The sequence below is a fragment of the Anastrepha ludens genome, chromosome 3 (assembly GCF_028408465.1).
Source record: "Anastrepha ludens isolate Willacy chromosome 3, idAnaLude1.1, whole genome shotgun sequence".
Taxonomy (NCBI): Eukaryota; Metazoa; Arthropoda; class Insecta; order Diptera; family Tephritidae; genus Anastrepha; species Anastrepha ludens.
Window position 1 is genome coordinate 131,574,550 of NC_071499.1, and position 18,486 is coordinate 131,593,035.

General features: G+C 36.7%; 1 protein-coding gene across 6 annotated transcripts in view; it reads left to right on the forward strand.

The window, feature by feature from the left end:
- The window catches only part of LOC128859307 (protein PALS1), a 238,356-nt gene that overhangs the window by 195,403 nt on the left and 24,467 nt on the right, over positions 1-18,486 (forward strand). For all 6 annotated transcript variants that reach the window (XM_054096190.1, XM_054096191.1, XM_054096193.1 and 3 more), the window contains one exon: positions 393-605. In XM_054096190.1, coding sequence (XP_053952165.1) covers positions 393-605 — 213 coding nt within the window. The remainder of the gene's footprint in view (positions 1-392; positions 606-18,486) is intronic.

Below are 18,486 nucleotides of genomic sequence, written 5' to 3' on the forward strand. Positions count from 1 at the left end.
CATGGCGCCCATGGCACTGAAAATGAAAAGATGAAAATAATTATTTTTAGTCTCACCTTAAAATATCGCTTCCGCTTTTCGTATATAACATCCGGGCTCGCCTCGCCTGTAGTTCTGTAATCAACGCAAACACTTTTCAACACTTTTATTTTCATTTAACTCAACCACTCATTTTACTCACCAAATCACTTACATAACCTCATTTTCCATTTACGCTACATGCACAACTTTCATACTCACCAACAACGAAACTAACTGCTACTAACCAACTAACTGAAGTAATGCCGTTAATACTGAAAGTTAACGTGCATCGGAATAAATTTTTGTTTGTAAACGATTTTCCGCGATTTCGCTAATCTATTTATTTTTACTCATCCTCACTCAATTCCCAGTTGAATGGTTCTGTGAAGCCCGTACCGCCGCCACGCGATCATCTGCGCATCGAAAAAGATGGCCGTCTGATAAATTGTACGCCAGCGCCGCAATTGCCAGATCGTCGTATGGGCAGCGTTGGCGTTGGTGGTGCGCCCCAGCAGCAGCACCAACAAATTGCGCAAATTGTTGAACCAACGCTAGAGCAATTGGATAGCATCAAGAAGTATCAGGTGAGTGCGAGAGAAAAGTTTCCAATTATTTCAGTTGTGTCACATTGTAAATATTGCGCGCTAGAGAAAAATTATCTGCGAAATTTAAAATTTGTTGAAATGCGCGTAGCATAGAATTACTTATGTGAAAATAGTAGAACGTGCCGTTATTGCTTTAAAGCTATGCAGCACGTGGTTTCAACTCCCTAAAAGTATGCAACATATTTGCGTAATGTGCGCATTTGATTAAATACGCCTGATTTATTTTATGATGGCCACCCAGTGGTAGTAAAAATGTTTATTTTGCGTGAATGCTGGCGATGTAAATTTGTTTGCAAAGCGGATTTGTTGCGAGAGTGGTATACGCTTGACTTAACATATCTATGAATTTTGCAAGGGGGAAGTCCCAAGTGAATTTGTGGTATAAAATAGCTTAGGGATTTGCGGTCACGTTTTCTTGCAGGGGAACTGTTCGGAGGTACAAGGATGAATGATTATCAGCGAGAAAAAATAATAAAGTTAAAATGCAAAATAACTGCTTTCTTATACTTAAACTAAAATACAGCACATCCTCATCTGCTTTTGAACCAAATTTCTGCCCCTAGCACAGGATGCAAAATGGCTGAGAAAAGCTATACTAAAACCTCGATAACCACCGGCACTGAGTTGTGCACCGCGCTTCACTTCAGTGCCATTACCACGGCAGTCACTCAACCAACTCAGGAGAACGCAAAGCAAAATATGCAAGTTGCAAATAAGGTAGAGAAGAAATCAAAAGTGCATAGAAAAAATGCATATGCAAAGCTGCAAAAACCACGCACTGCATGGCAGCAGCTCAGAAAGGGAGAGGGAATATGGAAAATGTGAATAATGCACATTGAAGAAGCAAGCAAATAAAAAAGAACAAAACACAGAATAAATGCAAACAGTCGAGAGTGAAATGTATTGAAAAATGATATTGAAAATTCAATGGAGGCAACCACAACCGAAGTAACCAGTTGCCGCAAAACTAACAACAAGCGAAATTTGTAACGACAACAATAATCGTAAGAAATACTACAATGCAACACGCAACAATAATGTAAGTAAATAAAAAGTGAGCAAGAGCGGAAGAACAAGAGGTGGTGAGTAACTTTTCCAGCCAGTGGTGCATTACGCTAAGGGAGTGAGGTGGGTTGTAGAAGTAAAGAAGGAGCAGTACAAACGAGTGGCGTTGGAAACTGACAGGTGAGTAGTAAAACTTAGGTAAATACAGCATAGCAAGTGCAGCAAGTAAACGAACGCCGGCTATACGAAAGGTAGGCAAAAGTGGAGGAGTCGAGCCAAGCTGAATACTGTAGTCCAAACCACTTGTGCAAACAAGAAAGATGGAAATGGAAATAAAATGAAATAAAAAGAAAAAAATGTGTGCATTGCTTGAAAATAAATATAAATGAGAAGCGGAAATGTCGGTGACGCAGTCGGCATGTAACAAAGCTCATTATGCTTTGGTAAATATCCAAAGTGCATTGGTAATAGCGAGCAACCATGGTGTGCTGGCAAACTAGAACTGGAAAGGTTTGGAATGGTGACGGATGAACGGCTGACGTGCAAGCAGATGCAAAGACATTGCATACTTTGCGGCTTAAAAGTAGTAAATGGTGTGGGAAAGCGGGCGTACGTATGAGTGAAGAGGTGGTGGTCGGAAAGGGTCAAAAGGTTAACCATTTCCAATAATCCAATGCAAAGAAGGAGGAGGAACAAACTAGAAAAAGAGAAAACTGAAAATGCTTAAATTTAAATAAATTTTATATTGGATTATTTTGTAAAGTAGATGAAAAGTATTATAGAATTTGCAGAATGGAGTAGAAAATCTTATGAATATTGATAGTGAGATTGTAGAAGAGCTGCAGCACCGAAAGTGTAGGAAAAGGAAAGAAAATGTAGAATGGAAAGGAACAAATATATTAAGTATATTTTACCACGCACAAATGCAAGTGGAGTGAAGGAAATTGCTCGGAAAAGTCTGCAAAAGGTAAAACTAGAAATGACAAAATTTTGAAAAATATAAAAATAGTAAAAAAAAAAAAACAAATTATAATGCGCGTTTCTCTAACAAAACTCTTTTAGGGAATTTGAAAACCAAAAACCAACCGGAAACAATTAGATTCAATAACTTTTTGTGTGATGACATTTTTTCAGTCATGCACGGGAGCTTCTAGTCTTTAAACGTTGTTTGAAATGGCACTTTCATCGATGTGGATGAAAACTTTTGAGTTGAAATGAGTTTTTCTTTTCGGTGACACTTGAAGCTGCACTGATTTTAGCTCAAAGTTGGATATTCCAAGCAGCACAGCAGTTTGGAGCTTTAATCTGCTTGGTTATATTTGCCATTAGTTAGCGCTGAAATTTACCTGAAGCGTGCTGTTCCTCGATGGTAAATATTTTGCTAAAAAAACACGACTATTTTCACTTCGTAACCTCGCAACACTTGTGCTGGCATAAGTGAGCAAGCAAAATATGAGCCGCCGAAGTACTTGCGTGGTAGTTATGCACTCATAAAATCATACTAACCCTTCAAATCTAAAGCTTGTCATCAAATCTGAGTACCAATTAACGCAGGATAATGAAGCGGTACGAGTTGTTATCGGCAGGCGAATACAGCTGGAAGCCTTGCGCCATTAGCCAGCTTATTTACGACATTTGCACACACTTTTGCCTATCTACTCAATGTGTTAACTCGCGCCTACCAAAGCACATTGATTATCAACACCTACGCCACGCATTCGTCCACACGCCATGTCGAAGCTTCTAATTAAGTTCATCGCCCACAAGTGTCCTCACAGCTTTTAAGTAGCTAAATACCCAAGCACGCAATCACCTGTGCAGCTGCTGTAACAACTTCTCGCATAAAACTGACCTACGCCTACCCTCCACACTACCGCCTCGACGAACTCAAAAGCTAACTGTTGTTTCTATCGTAGTTCTTAACATATTTCTCAAGTCATGAATTTGTGGCATAGGAAACTTGCCAGCTCACTTTGCCAATTTATGCCTTTTAATAACAACAAATTGAGTCGAGAACTTTTCATATACAAATAAACAAAGTTTTATGCGAATTACATAAATACATAACTATGTAAGTATTTGTATTGTGCGAGCTGAAGCGTTGACGGTTATGACGCAGGGATCCTTTGTGCGACTGGCAATATGGCAGCAGCATTAAATGTTACAAAAATGGTTGACAACTTCCGGCAACCGCCAAAGGCACTACCATTCAGCATGAAAATAGACGACAGCTAATAATAGCACTGCGGGGAGCTTGAAGTGGAAAGGAAAGTGTAAGTGTGGACGAGAAGAAAGTGCAAAAAGTGTCCCCAGTGAGGAGGGGTATGGAACGTGAAGTGACGGAATGCTTTTCAAACCTCACCGAAGTGCCAAAGTGTCATTGGCGGAAATGTGAAAATGGGCTACTTACAAGCAAAGTGTGTAAATTTTTACTTTATCACTCAAACAATAGTGCAACACTGCGATTTGTTGCGAGTTCGTGCATAGTGAGTAGGGAGTAGGGCCTAGCAAGAAGCTTCTTTATTTAAGTGGCTACCGAATTCGCTTTGCACTTTCGGCCACGATAAATTTTGTGCGCCAACTTTTATGAAAAGCAAGAATAACTGCTGTAAGAAGGCTGTGGCCACGCCCACTTAGAAGTATGCGTACCACAGCCTGCCGAGTCTTTTGTATGAAGTTGTAGTTAATGCACGTAAATAGCCATTTGTTGCCTTACTTTAGTGAGCCTTTTGTGCGCATAAATGCGTCCCTCGAATACGAGGGCGAGCTGTAAAGTAGTAGGTATTCTACAGAAAATACAATTTTGAGCGAAAGAAACTTTTTATTGTATATTTCACTTTACCTGTTTTGAGCTCAATAGATGTGGCGCTACTCTCTACTGATTTCTTGGCACTTTCTGCATTTAAGTGATTTTTAGATTTTCGGATGCGAATCAAGCTTTTGGATGCCTGCTTTATTTGACTCAAATGTCTGTCCATCAAGGAAATTTTTTTTAATTTGCAGGAAGTTAATATCTACAGGGAATCGATTCTGCATCAATTAGTCGATAAGCAACCAATTAGCATTGCCATTTTCACGATTTTGTTTTGACGAATGATACAACTTTTTTTCTTGTTATAGGCGACCATTTTTGCTTTATATTAACTTCAAGTCGGTCTTGTTATAGAATTTTTTGTTCTCCTTACCGAGGTCATCACTTTGCAAAACTGCCACATAAAGATTGTCCAATGCTTTGTTGGCCAACATACTCATTTTTACCTGCTTCAATCACGAAAGCTCACGAGAGGGCCGCAGCTTCAACTGTTCTTTAGTTTCTCTGCGTTCTATGTGTAGGCTGAGATACCTATTTTAAGCCTCCAAGCCATAAAAATAGAATTTCTTGGTTATAGTTTTCCGCTTTGTACAGGTCAGGGTTCTTAATTCACAATGTTCACAATATTATGACTTGGATTGCTCCTTAATCTTTCTGTGCCAAAAATTGTGTCCACAGCTACTAACCAGCTCATTTCCAAATATGTGAGCACTAATTTTTCTACAACCTCAGCAATCTTAAGCGCCTTCACTCTTCCAAGACTGTTTGATTTCTAAACTACCTTCGTATGCAAATCACACAACGCGAGGCCACGCTTCCACTTTCGTTACATTTGCCAATATTTATGCCCCAGTATTTTTTATTTAACAGCTCGCTGTTTTTGTCTCCTTTATTTTGGCTACACCATTTTCGGTTGACCCATTCTTTTGTGCGTCTTCACTCTACCACCGCCATTGTAGTTTTTTATATTTTCATGATGGCGCCATCAGCATGAAATGGCCCGTTTTGCTATGCCACACCATTCGCTTAGCAGTCCATCGTTCGTTGTCAGTCACCTCAACTCACATTTATGTGGCACGCAATGTGTGTCAAGAAAATGCTGTTGCTGTATCCACTGCTGGCACTTCTCTGTCGTTGCGCGCACTTTAATATACTTGTAAAGTATGTAGCTTGCTTTTGAGTGCAGTTTTCTTTTATTTTTTCACTCACTACATTCTTTTTCTTGCCGCCATGTACATGAGCATTTTTTCGTATTCATTTGGTCGCATGCTATGCGTGTCAAAGCGGTTAATCGCAGCTTAACGTGGTCATCAATATCGGCAAAAAATTGGATCGACATTGCAGACGATTTTTTCGGTTGGAAACTTAAGCATACAAGTGCATAAAAATTTTAATTGTGGGGTATTTACGTATGTGCACACATTAGGGTGGGTAAACATTTTTTAAAAATGAAAAACAGATATTTTAGGTGGATGAATTCTCTGTGAGGTAATTAATAAAAAATAGTTTAAAAAACTAAAAAACACGCTTTTATTGCTAATCGAACTAAAAAGTAGAAAATAAATTTTAATGACAAAGAGACCTATAATGAAGTAATAGCGAATCGAACGATCAGTCATAGTCAACTACCTCAGAACAGAATTATAACAAAAATTAAGATACAAATAGAGTAATTCAAATTAGAGTTAAAAGCGTGGGATGCTTGATATAGTAAATATTACAATCATTCTATTGGCAACTACCTATGTACAGAGGGTTATGAAAGTGAAGCAAAATGCATCCCACGCTTTTAACTCTAATTTGAATTACTCTATTTGTATCTTAATTTTTGTTATATTATAATTCTGTTCTGAGGTAGTTGACTATGACTGATCGTTCGATTCGCTATTACTTCATTATAGGTCTCTTTGTCATTAAAATTTATTTTCTACTTTTTAGTTCGATTAGCAATAAAAGCGTGTTTTTTAGTTTTTTAAACTATTTTTTATTTTCTACTTTTTAGTTCGATTAGCAAAAAAGCGTGTTTTTTAGTTTTTTTTTTTAACTATTTTTTATTATGAATGAAAATTATTGTTATCATTGCAGTCAGTGAATTAATGATTCGATATATTCGTGTTATATAATATTTAATTCCTTTCTAATCGACTGTGAGTCTAAAGCTATGCAGTTATCGGCCGTGATAAAGAAGTAATCGGGATGAAGAACTTATTTCGTGGAGGGAGCCTGAGAAACTGATTTACAAGAATAAAAAAAGATTTTTCATTTTACAACCAAATTCACCTTACTTTTTGCCCACAGGTAAAAAAAAGAAAATATTAATCCTGGCAATCCTAATAAGGATAATGGAAAACTTTTATCAAATTATTGCATTGTCATCGGTCCTTGATAGGTGTGCAAAATTTCAAGTCGATCAGATTTTTAGAAGCCAGTGAAAATTAAGCTCAAAGATTCCGTTACATGCATACATACATACATACATACATACAACCCGACCTAATAAAAGTGTGTTAAAAATATAAAAAAAGTCCATGTGGTCAGAGTATTTTCAGCCTTACTATTTCTAATTTTAGTTATTATGAGAGTCAGAGGGTCCAATCTCACGTTTGTTTTAAAGAATTTGTTTATTATTTTTCTTATTAAATATTTTGAAAAACATTTGTACTATAGGATTTTCCAATAAGCGGTGCTATTTTTTAATATTATATAAATGATCGGATGTTTATTTTATTATAAAGAGGAAGGTATGCCGTTAATAGTGGAAAATAACATCAGGCAAATGACCACCACGACAACGCTTACAGGACAATATCCTTTTCATGAAATTTTCCATAACCGAATTGCAAAGTGGCTGCCCTATGTCCTCGAAAGCCTCACGAATTCCATCTCTGAGGTTTTGAATCGACCCTGGGCTGTTGGCGTAGACCTTCTCTCTAACGTGGCCCCAAAGAAAAAAGTCACAAGGTGTTAAATCACAAGATCTCGGTGGCAAATTATGATGACCTCTTCGAGAGATAACACCCGTAAAATATCAATGGTTTCGTTGCTTGTGTGGCACGTAACGCCGTCTTGTTGAAAAACGTTGTCCAGATCAATACCATCCAATTCCGGCCATAGAAAATCGTTAATCATCTCTCGATAGCGCAATTCATTCACCAATAATACCTGTTATTGGAAAACCCTTTAGTATTTAACTCAAAAACCTATGATAGCCTAATTTAAAGAAATATAAAATAAAAAAATATAAAAACTAAGAAAAAATAAATACAAAGTCCTTATACATAAAAACCAAAAATCTTTCACATCGTTTCACAACCTAGTTTCACCGCGGTAAAATTTTCCAAAAAATAATGTTCGATATATTAAAAATATGTATAAAAAAATGTAAAAATACTTGAAAATGGAAAAGAAACAATTCTAATAATATTATTAAGCTAAATTATAGCCTATTACTACCGAGCCTTAACTGTAGCTTCTGTTTCACTAAAGCTAATCATTGCTCAAACTCTAACACCCCACTTTAGTACGAAGTTAACTCAACTTTCGTGGCCTAACAGAAAATGTAATGTTAACAGTGATAGCCAAAACACAAATGTAAACACTTTTTGCTGGACACTTTTAGACGCAGCCAGATCTGGAAACATATAAACAAAAGAGGAATAATTTACCCAGACTTATATGGTCGAGTTTTCGCACAGAAAATTACTTTTTTACGATTAGTTCACTACAAGATTTCCCAAGTGTTCTCGTTGTTGATCTTTATTCTGTCCAAGTTTTTCTTATGCATTTATTATATTTGTTTAGTAAAAAAAACGTGACCCCCCCTAATGCGCATATTTACATACCTTAATATGCAGAAAAACTACTGCTGTGCTGATTAACCTGCCCTGACGTACATTTTTGCTAGCCAGCTTTTCGATCAGCTTTTTGGCCACCTTTTGCTTTAGAGTCTAAAGACTTTTGCCTCAACCAGCTTTAGCGCGCAGTTTGTAGGTCCAGTTTTTGTTTTTCATTTAATGTTTGTTTACGATGATTTCGTGAAATGTTAATTAGCTGCATTTACTACATAACCAGTTCAACATTTTTTAAACAAAAATAAAAAATATTGCAGTAAAAAGTAAATAACACTTAGTAAGCTGCTAAAAATAGAGCCTAAAAGAAAGCCGTATGTCACTAATTTTTATATATTTAGTATTTACATATATACAATATTTTTCCATTCGAACAAAAATGCAGCAGAACAGGTTCGACAAACAATGGGAGGGGCAAGGCAGATTGTGTTAGGCAAGAAATGCTAATGAAATAGTTCAAACAAAAGCATTTTAATCGAAGCCGCTTTGCATATCCAATTCACACAAGTATTCATATGTATGTATGCCTGTGTAAGTATGCATGCACTTATGTATGTATTACAAATACACAGTGGTCCATAGAGCAAATGGCCCAACAAACGCTTAAAAGCATAAAAAGCAATTAAGTGATTTCTGAACTTGCACTCCAGCATTTGCCTCTGTGAGTTGTTGTTGTTGTTGCAACAGCATAAATGTTTGAAAAATGCTGTTAAAGTGACAGTCCGTGGTCGGATGCAAATCCGGGTCGTTCCGGTAAGGTCTACCTTTTTTATCCTGAGAGTGGTCTAAGTGAACTCAAACATTGCTTTTGACATCGAGCTCCCAATGATAAGTTAGATCTATCGAGTTAATTAAAGTGTATGCACCAAAGTCTCTTCTTACATATAAGGCCTAATAAAAAGTCGCTGCTTCGGAGGTGGTATGCAATAACCACTAATTAGGGAACCTACTTCTATGAAAAACTCCTAAATTACTCCAGAAATTCAGCGAAGAAGCCTTTAACTCCTTCCTTCCGCCTTTTCTTCTTTTCTTCCTTATAGTTTAGTCCTAGTCCTTTAGTTATTTAGTCTTACTCTATAATCTACTTCTACTCTTTTCCACCTATCTTCTTGAAACTTAATACACCATTTTACAACCTTTTCCTCCGAATAGTAATAAGTACACCCAGTAACTTTCCAAAAAAAAGAAGAAAATAAATAAACAAACAGTTAAACAAGTGTGCAATGTCTGCTTATACCGCACCAACCCACCCTTCAGTCAATTTTCAGCCACAGCTGTCGGTATTGTTTCCGCTGAAGGGGTATTGACCACGCTTTGGGATGTAGCACAGCCAAATATGTCGAAATGAATTTAACCGCAAAGCTACTGCAGTGAGCTGCTGATGAGTGCTGGCAGGCAGGGCGAATGCAGACCGCGTCAAGTATTTGAGGTCGAGCGCTTCACTGTGGCAATCGAGCACAATATTACTAACAATTAACACACCATCAATACGACGTCAATGCTGGCTTATTCATACTTAGTTAGTGTGTGGATGTGTGCGTGTGTGACTACATAGTTGAATGCGTGTAAGGCCATTTAGGCTGTTAATTAAGCGGGCGCTGCGTACAATAGAGCGGTAATTGCATACACATATATAAACACATATATCAGTATATTAAATACCTGTGTAAATTCTATATACGGGCTTGTGTTAGTGCTAATGCAAATACCCACCCAACACCTCACCCGCACACTCGCATGCAAATGCAACTCTGCTGCGCGTGTGAAGTATTGCAAAGTTCAATTTACTCTCATGCACTTATCTGCCGTCTGATGGAGTATGAGTGTAGAGGGGAGTGAGTGAGTGAGTGAGTGAGAGAGTGAGCTAGTGGTATTCGCATTGTGCTGACGAATGGTAGATGTTTTTGTGATGAGCAGAACATTTGCAGGAGCAAATGCCAGTCTACAATTCGTTACAGTTTCTATCAAGGCGCATTCATGTCACGGCAAAGTAGAAAACAAAGAATGAATTCGCCTTGTTTCATTCTGTGCTGACAGCCACATAGACACGATGAAAGAAAAAAATACAGATCAGCTGATTTACCGATAGCAGCTTTAATAGATTCGCCTTGGTTTCTACGGTAGCCTGGACTCGCGGATGGTCAACTTGCGGCGAATTGTTTTAAAGGTTAAGTGGAAATTTTCGAAAGCGAAAAAGTATCAGCATTTAGTTGAGTATTTCAGCACATATTCGAGCTGTGATATGTGGCTGCCATGTTTTTCACATCTAAAGAGTAGTCTATAAGAGTAGAGGGGTCAACAGCTTTTCAAATCCAAGTGTGCAACCCGATTTCTACATCTACCTATCTTCAAAGACACTGCTAAAACTCGGTCTGATTGGTGACAGAACCAGAATGATTGCACAAGTGTTATCGTAGCTGCAGATGTGAGGAAAAAGAAGAAGAAAATCCACAATATTTGTTCCACTGTCCGGCTCTGAGGAATAAATAAAAGTTCTTGCGGAGTCAACACTGATAGAAATAGGATCCTTTAGTGAGCTCTGTAAGATCGTAAGGGAACATTGAATGACCTATGAGTAGGGGAGAACCACACTCTCCAGCTTAACCTCAGCAGTATCCGGCCACTGACTAAAGTCAAGAACAGATGATGAATCAACCCATCGCAGTTTTGCACAAATTCTGTAAATTTTATTTCCCAACAATTGCATTTATCCAACATAAGAGCGTTAGAAAGTTTATTGAGAATCAATAGTAAATGTCACTCAATTTCGTTTCGACATTTTAAATGACAAGTGAGACCCTGTCAAAGCCGGTCGCCACCAACTTCACCGCCATTGTCGCTCGTGGCTCAAATAACAAATTCACTCAACTGCGCGTCATAAGAGAGCACCACACGCTCTTGCACCTCTCGCACTCTTTCAGCACACTCTTGGCGGCTTGTTGAAGCGTGTTTTAGCTGTTGTTATTTCGTTTGCGACAGACAGGTTAATGCAATTTAAATGTGCCGCGCGTCACTGGATGGACCGACTGGAAAAATTGAAAACAGAAATAACTAAATGAAGTACAAGTATATAGGTGAGCATATACATATGTTCAAATGCATGCATGTATATATGTATGTATGCCTTTATTTTTATGCTGGTAGCATTCTATTGTTGTTGGCGCGCACGTAATACTAGTTGGCTGCCTGATTGGCACCAGTAAGCCACCGCAGCCGCAAGCGCGCAAAAAAAAAATGTTAGTAGTAATTTTCTGTGTAGTGAAAAACTCCAATCATTGACAATTTTTGCTACGACGTGGCTGTGAAATACGAGTAGAATATTTGTGATCCTTTGCTAACATTTTGCGCTGGCTGTATGCGCCTATTTTTACCAGCACATTTGCTATTTTCCAGCAAGCACAACCAGCGCGACTCGGTGCGGCGTGGCAATAGAAAAACGCTGAAAATATAAATGGGAAAAGTGGAAAAAGTGGCAAGAATGTTTTATTTTAAGCCACGGACTGTCAAGCCGGGCAGCAGTGAATGGAAGCGAGCAATCGGCACCGAGTATAGCGACAGGTGGGGTGGCTTGCGGTTGTCATGACGCGCGAGACAAGGAGACGAATCAAGTAGTGGCTGTCGCCGTTGGCCGCAACTTGGCTTGTTTGGCTAAAGCTGTATGTGTGTGTGTGTTTACGTGCAGTGCTGCTTTTTGTTTGGGCCAGTTGGTTGGGTTAGATGGCTGGCTGAGTGTTTGGGTTGGCTGCGAATGTTGTTGCTGGCCAAAACTCAAAACATTTAACTGGTTTCTGTCAGTCACTGTTGTGGCCTTTTGCTGAGCGGAGGCAGAACGCGCAGAATGTACGGCATACACGGCAGCAGCGCGTAGCAGTTAAAAATGACAATGGAAATAGTGTAGCAGTTCGCCGCGAAAGCGATTAAAGAACGCGCCGAAAAAGTGAATATTATTAAAATAATAAATTCGAACAAAAAACAAGAAACAACGAAAACCCCAATGCGGAAGCGTGTCTTTTTCCGCCGATTTATATATTTATTATGCTTTTGTTTCATTGTGTGTAATTCCAGCAGCAGCGCGTTAACTGTTTGTGTTTGTACACTCTACAATCACAACAACAACAACTGTGTCTTATTTAAATGCAGTTTTAAAAAAGCGCACAACGCTCGCGCCTGCATATTCGAGCGGTGGCGCGTTCGGCGTCGTCTTTGTTTGTTTTGTCTGCAGTGCTCCCACACAAATACAAATACAAAAAAAAAACACACGCGCGCGCACACACACACAAATACAACTGCGAAGGCAAACAAAAAGCTTAAAACGAGTTGGCCGAAAGCTACGGCTTGGTGTTGGTGTTATTGGCAACGCACAAATCAGTTGTCATTTGTTTTGGCCAGAAGCGGCCGCGGTCTAGTCGCGTTACGCTTGTGATTTGTGTGCAAATGCTGAAATACTCGCAGTGTGAACCCCCACCAAAAATGTTTTACAGACCGTCGCTGTAGCTCCGCGTTCGCGGCTAGCAGAAGACAGTTAGGCAAAAGGTTAAAACAACAAAAAAAAAACAAAATAAAAGTAAAGTTTGTGACAAAGTGTACGTGTCCGTCTCGCAGCGTTTGGTGTATGGTGCACCGTACGCTCGAATTGCACGCCCGCGCAGCTGCATGCGAACGCATAAATAGCTAGTAAATTTAATTAGCGCGAAAATCGGTTAAAATCGTGCTATTCTAAACACACAAACCAACAACAACAACAAAATATACGTGTGAAAAAAAGTATTGCGCAAAACTTAATCGACTTACGTATAAGCCAATAAAATATTTCGAATAATAGTACAAACAAAGCTGGCACAAACACAGCAGGCATTAATGTAATTAAAGAAAAATAAGAAATATAAAAAAAATTATATGAACTTCGAATGGCGTTCGCTTATCAGTTGCCAACCAGCGCAGTGCGAAAACAAGCCAAATAGAAACGAAATAAAAATAACGAAATGAAAATAAATAGCCAAGAAACGTGCTTTGGCGTTGACCACAAAACTTCTGCTTCATTAATGCTCTGGAATGTGTTCACTCCACTTCCACCTTGCGCCGCCCATTGCTCACGCTCTCCACCTCTTGGCCATTCACTGCTGTTTGTTGTCTGCCATAACTTTGCCATTTGCAAGCAATTTGTTGGAATTTCGCTTATCTCTTGCAATAGACAGCTCCAAATCCAACTAAAGTCGCGGAGGAAGCGAAAAATTATGGAAAAAGTGAAATTTTATTAAAATGAAATTAAGGCAAATATAGTAAATGGAAATGGGTGCGAAGAAAGACGCGAATAGTTAGGTAGAATTTATCAAAAAAACTATAAATATTTTAGTTACAATAGAAAGTTTGAAAATAAAAAAGACAATACAAAAAATTATTTAAAAAAATATGACAAAAAAACAAAAACAAGGATTTTTATTAAAAATTATTCAAAAACTATTACAAAAACAGAACTTAATCTCGATTTTGTTTTTGATACTTTTTTGTTTAATTTAGAAGTATTTTTAACCTTTTTTGGGTCTGACTTAGATCTTTTAACTAAAGAAAACGAATTTAATTCCGGATTTTTGTTAAAAAAAAACTTTTTTGTTTGCTTAAGTCAGAACTTTTTTTTAATTATGTTTGGTTTAACTTGGAACTTTCAACTTCAAATAAAAGGATTTTTGTTTTTTATATGTTTTGTTTAATGTTTTAAAATTCTAAAAAAATATCAATTTTTGAATTATATGAAGCATTGAAAAAAAAGAAACCAAAATCAGTTAGAATCGATCAGCAAATTCTGTGATAAAAAAAATAAATTTCTCTAAAAATTTAAAAATATTTTTTAATCAGTATGATTCAATAATTTATAAATAATTGAGTTATGGCAAAAAAAATTTGACAAAATATAAAGAGAAATAATATTTATTTCTCGTTATCGAAAAACCCGAAAATTAAATTGTTTATTTTATTTTATAAATTGAACTTTTTAAAATAAATTTATTTAATTTATTTTGATTCCATAAATATCGATATATTTTTAATATTTTTGCATATTGTACTCATAAATTTTTTTAGCTTCAGAATATTAAAATTATTATTTTTATATATTTTTTTTTAATTTCAAAAAATTTTACTTGTTTTAATTATAACATTTTGAATTGATCTATAAATCATTATCATCAAATCCTAGAGTTCCAAGTTGTGCCATATAAAAAACACATCGTTAAATATTTTTCTATCATCTTTGTTTTATTGAAAAGTGTAAATCTTCCGATTAAATGTGAAGTATGAGCATAACTTTCTTCAAATGGCTGCCTCAACCATCCCTGCAGCAACCCTTGCTATCAATCCAATTTTCCAAGTACTGGTTGGCCGTTTCTAGCTCCGGGATGGCTCGGACGACATTCGCCTTATGGCTGTGGATTGTTTCTGCGCTATTCGCATAATATCAGTTTTAATCGGAACTCCACAAATAAAAATGCTAACGCTGCCAAAGCGCAGTTCCGTGGAGGCTAACTGATTTCATCAAACAGCTAATTATGCAATTCTGGAATTCAGTGCGCAAAATTTCGATTGTTGGCCAACTTCTGGCTGATATCAGAGTTCGCTTACAGCCAATTAGTCATTGCTAATACTTTTTTGTGGTTATGGAGTATATTTTTGCTTGTTTATTTCCCGACTTTAAAAACTTAGTGGCCAAAGTTTTTTGTTGAATAAAGTGGAAGGCCGTATGATGTGAGTGATTAGTGAAAGAAAACATGCAGATTTATGTAAGTGTAGAGAAAAAAAGCAAAAATGTATGTAGATAATTGAATATGTTTATATACATATAGGCCCCTACAGCAAGTGAAAAAAGTGAAAAATGCATCGTAAAGCAATTGATTGCATTCGAACTGGTTGAGGAATTCAATAAAATCGTGTAAATAAAATGTTTATGTGTATCATAATTCACATAATAACAGTAAAAACTACAATAGTTACATGCACGTATTACATATACATACATACAGGTTGTAAAGTTTCGAAATCAGGTAGTTTGTGCTTGTGCTTCGAAGTTCGCTCATTTGCACTTTTGATTAAAAAACTCTCAAACTGGATCTGAAGGAAACCTTTTTAACTTATCTACATACATACATACATATGTAAATACGTTGCTATTTAATACTTGTTTATTTAAATGAGTAAATAGGGCATACATATGCATAAGCACTGCCATACTAAACACATTTGTATGTATGTCTGTGTGCGTGAAATAAAAGACAGTTTATTTATCGCCATTAAGGTACAAAAAAAAGAGAAAAAACCATATGGAAACACGTTTGTCAGCGTGTGAAATCACTGCCGCGAAATTTTTCGAAATTATTTGACCATAAAAATTAAGCGAGCGCAACAAAAACACGCAAAATGAGCAAAAGTTAATAAAATGGTAAAAGTTGACACTAAAAAGACGATTTGTTACAGAAACAACAAAACAAAATGTAAAGCAAACAGGAAAAAATAGTCTAAAATTTTCAGTAAAATCGTGTGCAGCTGGAAAGTTGAGAAAAAGTAACTTTGGGTTAAGTTAGGTTACTTAGATGCTAGCACAGAATGGGCACAGGGCTCCTTTGGGCTGGTGAAAAGACGTGTGTATGTATGTATGTATATGTATCTGCCAGTACAAAAGGGACATTCAAACGATGATCATTAGGAGTTAAGAGTGGCAGCTAATATTCAAGCGACTGCCGTAGCCGAATAGGTTGGTGCGTGACTACCATTCGGAATTCAGAGGGAACGTAGGTTCGCATCTCGGTGAAAGTCCTAAATGAAGAAAACGTTTTTTCTAATAGCGGTCGCCCCTTGGCAGGCAATGGCAAACCACTGAGTGTATTTCTGCAATGAAAAAGCTCCTTTGCTGTTCGGAGTCGGCTTGAAACTATAGGTCCCTCCATTTGTGGAACAACATCAAGACGCACACCACAAATAGGAGGAGGAGCTCGACCAAATACCCAAAAAGGGTGTACGCGGCAATTATATCTACATATATATAATATTCAAGATTAAAAGCTGCACAGCTAAGCGAGAGTTGACTGTGAGCCTTGTAATAAAACGCCAGCTGAGGCTTTAATGCTCCTGCAAGGCTACTGTAAAAGAAATTCAAAGCATCGATGGCTTTAGAAACTACTTTGCAATGCCTAGTGCTTTCAAATTCTAATATATTGTTTTTTCTTTACATGAATCCGATTTGAATAAACATTTTTTGTGTTTATCGATAACTTCCAAACTCATATTATTAGGTCTAAAGTTTAAAAAAATCTTTTGAGGGTACACATTTTGAGTATCAAATAGCCATTTTCTTTGCCAACAAATTGTGCTGCAATTAATCATCAATACCCGTTCAGCGTTTCCTTTCGCTGGCCGCCTGCCTGCCTACGTTGTTTTGTATATTTACGCATGCGCACAATTACTGGCTGTCAATAGTAAATAAACGGGGAACAATAAACCGCAAAATAAACAAATACAAACGAAAGGCAAATCGAACAAAAGAAACAATAACAAACACAAAAAAAAAAAGTCAAAAAAAAATACTTTAGCAATATTTACAAAAAATTTAAAAAATAAGTAAATGAATTCAATAAATGCCGCTCGCCAGGCTCTTAACAAACTGCGCACGTTCTGCGGGATTACGCATTGGTCTGTGGCACTCAGAGCTTACGCTGTCTGCGAATGGCTTTTGCATGGATATGAGCGAAAAGTGATGTTTTTATCTGCTTGTAAATATGCTTTCATAGGTGTATCTATCAAGTCTGATAGATGAGGCAAAAAGTAAAATAAAATTTTGAATTCACATAAAACTGAAAAAAAAAAAAATAGCAAAAGGGAAAACAAAAAAAAAGATGCCATCAAAATTCCAATGAGACATATTTCACTTCATTTCCTCCTGCTCAACCGCTCGCGTCGGCAGGCAAATATTTTAGCTAGTTTTTCTGCTCTTCCACAAATGTGGTCGTTTGTTCATCACTGAAATCATAGGGGAAAATAATAACACATATGAAAAGTAGCAAAAGATAATGAACCTTTTTTTGTTTTTAATACAATACAATTAAATTTAATACGGTTTCGGTAGTTGAGGATCACTACATCTCTTCTTCTACATGGTTTGTTTATAAACAAATGTGCTGGACGTTTTTCATTTATTTGAAATTAGAACTAAACTCGGCAGATGAGGCCGAGAATGCTTTATCTTGGTTTTTCAATATTTTGTAACTAGCAGTAAATTCTTTAAATAAGTCCTGCCATGTTTGACCTCACTAGTAACGCTAGAGCGAGTATTAAATGCGAAGGCAGACGCCTAGTATTCGTATGATATTTTTCTGTAATTTGAAATGAGTACTAAACTCAATAAAGCGGATTTAGTATGTATTATATTAATTTTTTGATGGTTTGCAACTAGTAAATAATTCAGAACGCGTCCTAAATTCGCTAATGCATAGACCTTGTTTGTTTTCAATCCCATTTCTATATTCTGTAGTTTAGTACTAATACTAACAAATAAATAAATTACGTTTCAATCAGTTTTGCTATAGTTTGGAACTAGTACTAAATTCGACACATGAGGTATGCCTTTTGCTATTATTTTTAATCAGTAGTAAATAAGTCAGAGAATTTGAGTTGGGGAATATGTCAAAAAGTTTTCTGGCTAAAATTTTCCTCCAGGGTATCTACACATGGTCCATATTTATTATATGTATATGTATGTGTTTTAATGCTTAGGTGGACGTTGATGTACTTATGTATGTATGTATGCCTACTTCCAACATTTGATTTTCATATTTTTGCCCGTCAAAACACGTCCGGCAAACTAAATCAACCAAATCAAAGGCAAACATAAACTTTTGAGAAACAAATAAACAACAATGGTTTATTTTAGCAAAATGTGCCAACGAAAAATTTTTTTGTGTCAGTCACGTACCTGCAAAAAGTGCAGTGACAACTTCAGAGATTTTTTTTTATAAATGTTCTTACATTACCTTAAATGTGCATACCTACAAAGGTGTATATAAATATGCAAGTAGCTTTACAGCGGTGATCACTGATTTATAACGTTTTTGTACACGTACATATGTATATGTGTCTATGTGTGTATGCTTAATAATTAATAATAAAATATTATCTTTTTTGCTGAAAATTTCAATGCGAAATTTTTAGGTGA